The sequence below is a fragment of the Crocodylus porosus genome, unplaced genomic scaffold, assembly GCF_001723895.1.
Source record: "Crocodylus porosus isolate Cpor-Errol unplaced genomic scaffold, CroPor_comp1, whole genome shotgun sequence".
Lineage (NCBI taxonomy): Eukaryota > Metazoa > Chordata > Crocodylia > Crocodylidae > Crocodylus > Crocodylus porosus.
This window is the reverse complement of record NW_017728927.1, coordinates 5,615,307-5,623,025: the sequence shown is the minus strand read 5'-3', so window position 1 is coordinate 5,623,025 and position 7,719 is coordinate 5,615,307. Positions and strand designations below refer to the sequence as shown.

The 7,719-nt window shown below is 46.0% G+C and overlaps 1 protein-coding gene across 6 annotated transcripts in view; it reads left to right on the top strand.

The window, feature by feature from the left end:
- Positions 1-200: 200 nt before the first annotated feature.
- The window catches only part of TNRC6A (trinucleotide repeat containing 6A), a 51,598-nt gene continuing 44,079 nt past the window's right edge, over positions 201-7,719 (top strand). For 5 of the 6 annotated variants that reach the window (XM_019541819.1, XM_019541816.1, XM_019541817.1 and 2 more), the window contains exons 1-2: positions 201-356; positions 468-515. In XM_019541819.1, the coding sequence (XP_019397364.1) occupies positions 352-356; positions 468-515 (53 nt within the window). In that variant the 5' untranslated portion in view covers positions 201-351. The remainder of the gene's footprint in view (positions 357-467; positions 516-7,719) is intronic. The other variant, XM_019541818.1, reaches the window with a different exon arrangement.

Here is a 7,719-nt window from a genome sequence, read left to right as displayed (position 1 = left end):
GGGCCCAGGCGCCCCCGACCACCTTGCTCTGTGGCGGTTGCTAGGGCGGTTGCCAGGGCGCCATGTTGGCTGTGGGGGTCCCGCTGCCCCGCGGGCCTGTGGCGGTTGCTAGGGCGGTTGCCAGGGCGCCATGTTGGCGGGAGGGGGAGGCGCCCCGGAAGTGCTGCCCGGGCGGGGGTTTCTCTTCCGGGGCGGCCGGGCCGGACCTGGCCAGGTTAGGAGGAGGCAGGAAATGGCGGCGTCGCTGCAGCAGCAGCTGCCGGGCCCTCCCGCTCCGCTGTGCCGGGCCCAGGCCTCCTAGGAGCTGCGGCCAGCGCCGGGCCCGGGCCGGACTCCGAGCACTTTACCTACATGAGGTGAGGTGTAGGGGTGGCGTGGCGTGGCGTGGCGGAGCGGGGCGGGGCGGAGGGCGCGAGACCGCCCGTTCGCCAAAACGACCCACCGACCTCCCGGCCTTTCTGTTGCAGACAGTTGGAAGCCAAAGCTACCAAAGACGTGGGGAGAAAACTACGCAGGTAAGAAATGGATTGTCCTGCTCCCGTGCCCGGGGACGAGTGTGTGTGTGAGAGTGTGTGCGCACAAGCGTGTGTGTATCTGTGTGTGTGTGCATGTGTATGTGCATGTATCTGAGCATGTCCGTGTCCACACAAGACGCTGACCATGCCGTTGCAGAGTACTCGTGTGTACGCGTGCAAAATGACTGACACATCTGCACCCAAGTGTGAAGTGGTGGTGTGGTCATGTCATTGAGCAGCTGTTCAGCAGTGCTGACCCCACGGCTGCGCATCACTCCTGTGCGGTGGCGTCACGTCACGCCGCACAGGAGTAACGAGTGGTCGCGTGGTTGGTGGAGATGGGTTCGCGCACGCAGAGACGCGTTACCCATTTCTTTTTGAGTTTTATTCCTGGAGACCAGTTGGGATGTCTGCCTGGAATCGCAAGGTCACTGGTTGCAAAAGGTTTAAAAGAAGGGAAAGCAGAAATCCCGGGTTTAGACAGATCAGGCTCTCCGCAGACATGTGTGCGCAAATCGTTGGTGGGGGGGGGACATTGGTTTCCCGCTCTGAGGTGGAACCCTTGGGAAGATGCAGCGCTGCAGGTTGGCTCTTCCCAAATTTGTCCAATCCACCACACGTTTAATGTTGATGAACCAGCCTTTCCCTTGAGCTTCATATAACCTCTCTGCTGTGAAGCAACTGATCATCCTCTGTATCCAGGCATCGAGGCTGCAATTCTGCCGGTGACCAGCGTGTTTATGTGCTGGGAGGCCGAGGGCATGGGAGTTTCAATATTGACGACTTAGCATGTGAAACTAAGATGCCGATACAAGGGCTGTGTATATCGCTTTTGTGAAAAAGCACGTGCCGGGTGTTCTAGTAGGACAATATTTTTGCAGATAACTGCAACTCTGCTTTCACGTTGTCACTGTCTTTCACTATATTTAATTTTTCCTTCTTTTGGTTTTTTTCCATGTCCTCTGTAGAACTGGTTACAATGAAGGGAGTTGCATTGGGGAGGACTGCGTGGTTCAAAACTTGGCAAAAACTCAAGGGCGGCTGCTAGAACTGTATTTTTCGGGTCCTGGTTTTTTTTGGGTCTAGTCTATTTGGAAGTTTAACTTTGCTTTATAACAACACTAGAAACTGAAGTTTCCTGTCCCTTAAGTATATCTTTTTTTTTTTTTTTTGGCAGCACCATACTCAATAGCTGGCCTTTTGTTTAATTGATAAACACTATTTTATTTGGGGGGGTTACGATAGAATTGAATTAAGGTGCAGTTTGTATAGAAGCCTGAAAACAAAGGTAGTAGGATCCTTCAGAAAATACTTTAGGGTCATTTTCAAATTGAAGGAAACAATTCTTAATTGCAGCTTAAAAATCATTTGTCTGTATACAAAATTAAAATACACCTAGAAAGAATGTAAATAAACTAAAACACAAGCGTTCCCTTTATGGAAAGAATACCTCGTATGTATTTGGTGTTACAAATATTTGCTGACACAGCTGGTTCGGATGGAAGAGCAAAGTGTTGGTTGAAGATAGACTGATATATAATTAGTCACCAAAATGTGAAGGTCCTTAAGAGAATTGTCCTAAACTTTGGAAAGTTTTAACTGAAGTAGTTGCCTGCATCCTCTGCAGTGTTTGAATTCAATTGCCTTGGCGTTGCACAAAACTTTCAGCAAGGTCTCTTTTGAAGTGAAAAAAAATGCAGCTTATAATTGTAAGATTGTACCAGGAACTGCTTACAAAGCAAGAAGGTGCAGGGGGGTGGAATACCTGCATGGAGTGAAGAGGAGGAGGAGTACTAGCACCAAGGGTAGATTTTGCGATGGAGGAAAGCTGCTGCTGCTGCGTGTCACTCTTCTGAGAGTGCTGGCAGCAGCCAGGAGGGATGAGGAGCAGGGTCCTGGCACTTGGGAGAGGAGCACAAAGCTTTTGCATGAAGAACAATGGAAAGAGCAGATTAGGAAGGAAATCATAGATGCCACTCCAGCCCCCCTCAAAGTCTCAACATTTCAGTAATAGCCATTCTGTTGTTAATAGTTGTCAGTTTTTAATACTAATAGGCCACTTGTTCTGTTGCCAAGTAACTTGTAACTATCAGCAGTTCATTCCTGATGACTGTAACCCAGGGATTTGAAACTTCAAGTTCTCGATAAGGATCTTAATTTCCAATCTTCATCCTCTTCAGAACGTTCCATCTTAAGGAGCTAAATACTATGTGCTAATATCCAGTTAAACATGGGGCCCCATTGTAATTGGAAACTGTAGGTGGTACCATGTTACAAATAATGTTTCAGAACTGTGACACCTTGTTTTGATAATGCTAGTGATACGGTGCACATGCTAGCACCTTCTACAGGGGAAAATTGTGAAAGATCAGTGCTTGCCAAACAGCAGTGATAGAGAAACTGAATTAAATTACAGCCTGCAAGGAGGTATTACAAAGAGCCAACAGTTTTAAATAATGCTGTTGGCACCTATTTTGTGAGGAATTGTTAATTTGTACTATTTAAATAGCACTTACGTTTTGGATTGCCTATAGCTGCTCTTTAAAATATTTCCTTATCAATACTTTAGACTTGTATACAAAGATTCTGAAATAAGATATACTTATGGTTTCTTATTTATTAGTGCTATAACTTTTTGCACCTGGTAATATACAAATCTTTCAAAGCAGCTTTCCCTTTAAGGCCTCCATATGTGTTTTGTTAAAATTTCCAGGCAACCTTGTGTCTCGCATTGGTTCCCTGATGACCTCAGTTGAAGTAGTTCAGTGATTTTTTTGCGGGGGGAGGGGGGAAGGAGTGGGGAAAACTATTTTTAAGTAAAATAAGGATTTCATATTATTTTGGGAAGATAGCAGCCATTTGTTTTGAAAGAGAAGTTGTTGGAAAAGGCACATTTTAGTGAAGATAAAACTGTGCTGTGCTTCAGAAGCTTTAAGCAGAAAACTCCATAAACCGTGAAATTATCTGAATCTAGGAGAACAATTTGAGTGATTTGACATTTAAATTTCCAAACATATGTTCAGTGTAGAATTAGTGCATAGAGATAATCTATCTTTATGTAATGATAATATCTAAATGTGAAAGGTCTTGGAGCCCAGAAGGATGAGCAGCTTCAGAAATGTATTTCTGTCTGAAAATGTTCTATCTATCGTGTTACACAGTATAATTGCAAAAGAATTAAGAGGATTCTTTTTCAGTTTGCTTATTGTATACACTTGCCACTAGAAACCTTTTAGTTGATTTGAAAGCACTTTTATATGGTCACTGTGTCCCTTTCATGTAATGGGTTTTTCAGGTAATAACAGGGACCGTACAACCATTTTAGACGTGTGGTTGCACAGTCAAGTTGGCAGGGGGATTTGGTAACAGACACTGTACCTCTGACTCTTTGAATTTTTTCCTTGACTTTAACTAGATTTCAAGTTGGCTTTACTGGCAAAGGTCAAAACTCTCAGCATCCAATATAGGAGTGGAACAGTAGTTTCAGTGCTCAGAACAGTAAACTATTCGTCTCCAGGCTATTCACATGGAGATGTGAGCAATCTATGAATAGGGTTGTTTTAATAGCCCTGGGTGTCATACTTTGAACCCAGAGTACAGCAGTGCCCTGAGCCTGCATGCAGCCTAGAATGAACTGTTAGTTAAGCAGTGGATGTTAATAATCTAACAACATGGATCAAACTTTTCATTTTCCTAGGATTGCAAAAGCTCTCTGTAGAGCTGCAATCTTAGTGGCTTAAGAATAGGCCCTTACAATTACATTGGAACATTTTTTTTAAACTACTCAACAAAATGTTAAAGTGATGCAGTTAGGCAAAAACTTGTGATTTTATTTAACTTTCTGCTAGACTAATCCTGAATCTTTACTGCAAATAGCCAGTTATTTCCAACTAAAAGAATCTAGGAAAGCATAAAACAGTTGGACAGTTTAAATTGAAGTTTCATATTGCCTTTTAGGCTATTTTGGCTAAATATAGAAGGCTTGCTTGCTTGTTTTGTAGCAGTGTCCTCCTGTCTTGGTTATTGATATGTTGATAGAGCCAGGTACATGTCCAATTTCTTGATAGGACTAATAAATATCATCTTGCCCTGTGAAGTTTGGTTAATTGTAAATGCCCTAAGAGTAGCTTGTGTATGGGGGGGGAAAGAGGTCAATTAATAACAAGATAATTGAGCACCAGATTTCACCTGTATTGAGACTAGTGGTTCAGTCCCAAGAGTGTGAAGGGGGGTTACAATGACAATGTAATCCAAGGAATACCTTTGCAGCACTTCACTTCAAAGTGAACCTAATAACATGTTAGGTAGAAATCCGTTGTAGCTGGAAGGCGTCTACAAGCATCAGTTGGTGATCTGATAGTGAGGGCTCGTTTTAGAAAGAACTAGCTCCATCTTGTGGGACTGATGTGATGAATGTAGACTAAGGAATGTATTTTCTGCAGTCATCTACTTGACTTCCAACTCTCAATTCGGACATAATTTGAATGCTGACTTTCAGTGTTCGTGTCCACAAGGTAATACCATTTGTGGCTAGGGTTTTGTTCAAAAAGGACATAATTTCCTCAGTTTAGCATAACACTTATGCAGCTTGAAAGGGAACTTCCATTTGTCTTGTTGCAGTGCAAATTAGTATGTTGCAGAGTCAGGTCAGTAGTGGATACCTGACACCACTGCTAAAATGGTGACCTCCTTTTGAAAAGGCACTGATGGGGATGGCACCGATTTTTTTTTGAGCCAGCTGACTTTCATGCTATCAAGGTTACCAACCCAAGATTTGATTTGTTTTTGGGGGGGTTTTTTTGGTTTTGGTTTGGTTTTTTACTGACAACACAAACATTTTACAGACAGATGTTTTACATCATGTAAATGTAACTCTTCTGCCAAGCCCTGGATGGTAGTAACAAGGTCCTAGTTCAGGGATCAGCAACCCTTGGCACACATGCCAGTTAGTGGCACATGGAGACATTTTCCCTGGCACACCAGGAGGCGTGCAAGGAAATTATTTAACTTTTTTTTAAGTTGCTCCTCCAGGCTCTCCAGACCAGCCACAGGTCCCAGTGCTGTGGCAGGCACTGCAGGTGGAGACAGGAGAACACAGGCAGGGATGCAGTCTGTGTTGCGCTGCTTCTATCCCCTGTCCCCAGGCTGGACACTCTGTTCAGGTCTGGCCCCTGGAGGGGAGCTGTGGGTGGGGGAGGCTGGGGTCCAGGCAGACACTGTGCAGGGTTGCTGTGCTGGAGGCTCCCAGTGGGTGTGTAAGCCCTGGGCCTGGCCAGACCAACAACTCATCCTACTTGGGTGGGGGCAGCAACAGAGCGCCAGGGCTTGGTGCTCAGGGCAGAGTCCAGGCAGCGCAGGGGGAGGTGCTGCGGGCAGGCTGTCCCAGCTGGCCCCTTGGCAAGGCAGGAGTTGCGGGGGAAGAGGGGCTGCCTGGGGCTCTGGGCTTGAGCCAAGGCTGGCGGGTGAGTGGGGGTACCCAGCAGCACCTGAGATGGGGCCTGGCTCGGCCCATATAGCTCTGCAGGGATGGGGGCACAGCTGCCTAGCCGGTGAGGGGACGCTGCCTGGCCAGGGCAGGATGCCGGGCTCAGGAGCCTCCGGCTCTGGGCTCAGCCTCCCTGCTCTCCAGGCACAGCGGAAGCTGGACAGACGCACTCCCAGTGCAAGGGTCTGGTTGCAGGAGCCCCCTGGGTCCCAGGAACAGCTGCCACAACTGCCCTGGCCTGCCTGGGTTCTGGCTGTGCCACACTGCAGCTACCCTCCAGGGGCTGAGGCCAAGGCAGGTGCTGGGCAAATCCACTGTGCTGCAGGCTCTCGCCCAGCTCAGCCCTGAGCACCATCTATGGCCACTGTTCCCAGGGCTCAAGGGGCTCCCCCAGCTTGGCCCTTGCATCAAGGGTGGCTGGACCCTGCTCGTGCTGTGCCTGGGGTGCAGGGAGGCTGAGCCTGGAGCCCCCTGTGCCCTACCTCAGCCAGGCAGCATCCCCTCGTGGACTGGACGGCTGCACTCCATCCCCGCAGAGCTTCACAGCCAGGGCCGGAGCCCACCTTGGGTGCCACTGAGTGCCCCAGCCCACCCACTGCAGCCTGAGTCTGCAAAACCCAGGGGCAGTCCCACTTCTCTCTCTTTCTTTTTTTCTTTATTTCTTTCTCTCCTCTCCTCTCTTTTTTCTCTTCCCTTTTTCTCTCCCCTCTTGTCTCCTTTTTGCTCTTCATCTTTCTCTTCTTTTTCCTTTTCCTTTCTCCTTTCTTCTCTTCTGTCCTTTTTTCTCTTTCTTTCTCTCTCTGCTTTTTTTCTTTCTCATCATAACATGCGTAACAAAAAAGAATACACAAGAACACAGATGGTATATGAAGTTTTATTTATTGCCACCAGGTTTAGAATTTTTAATAAACCTGGTATTTACCATAAAAAGCAACATTTATGGTTATTAACTACATTAATATGCAGTGTGTCCTGCCATGTACTCCTCTGCCCCGGTTTTGTTTTTCTGGCATGCTGTCACTATGGCACCTTACAAGGTAGGCACTGCATTTTTTTCAACACTCTGGCCAAAAACGTTGCCTACCCTGGTCTAATTCAAATTTAGAGATTTAATACCCACCATAATAAAAGGGGAAAAATGTAATCAGTAAAAAGTCCATGGAATTAGACAGTTGGCAACCCTGCACACTGTTCATCTACAAAGGACATACTAACGTGTTGTCCATTACACTGTTGACTCCTGGTCCTTACAAAGCTGTTACACTTGCTAGTGACCTGAAACCTGGAGTGTATGAAGACTGCACATTTTTCACTATTTCATTATGAGATAATATTGCAATAGCAGGATTTCTCTGAATAATATTTACAGCCTTAGAGCCTACTGATGCACAATTCAGAATTAAGATTCTCTGTATAATTTTAATTTTCTGAGCATGAATGATAAAAATGTCATCCTTTATATGACATAACATATCTTTGGTCCTGGACAAATAAAAGAATTATCCTTCTTTAAGGGGGAAAGGGAATTAACGCTCACATGTGCATCAGCTGGTTCATAGTAATTGCTTAATCTGTCCACTCCTAGCCAGTAATATGTGAAGCTAAACTTGCAGTAGTTTACCTCCAATGAAACAGCTGATACATTATTGTGATTTAGCTTCCACTTTTCGCAGGTTAGAGCAGACAGAATTGTTGCAGTGGCTTCAGCTGCACTGCAGC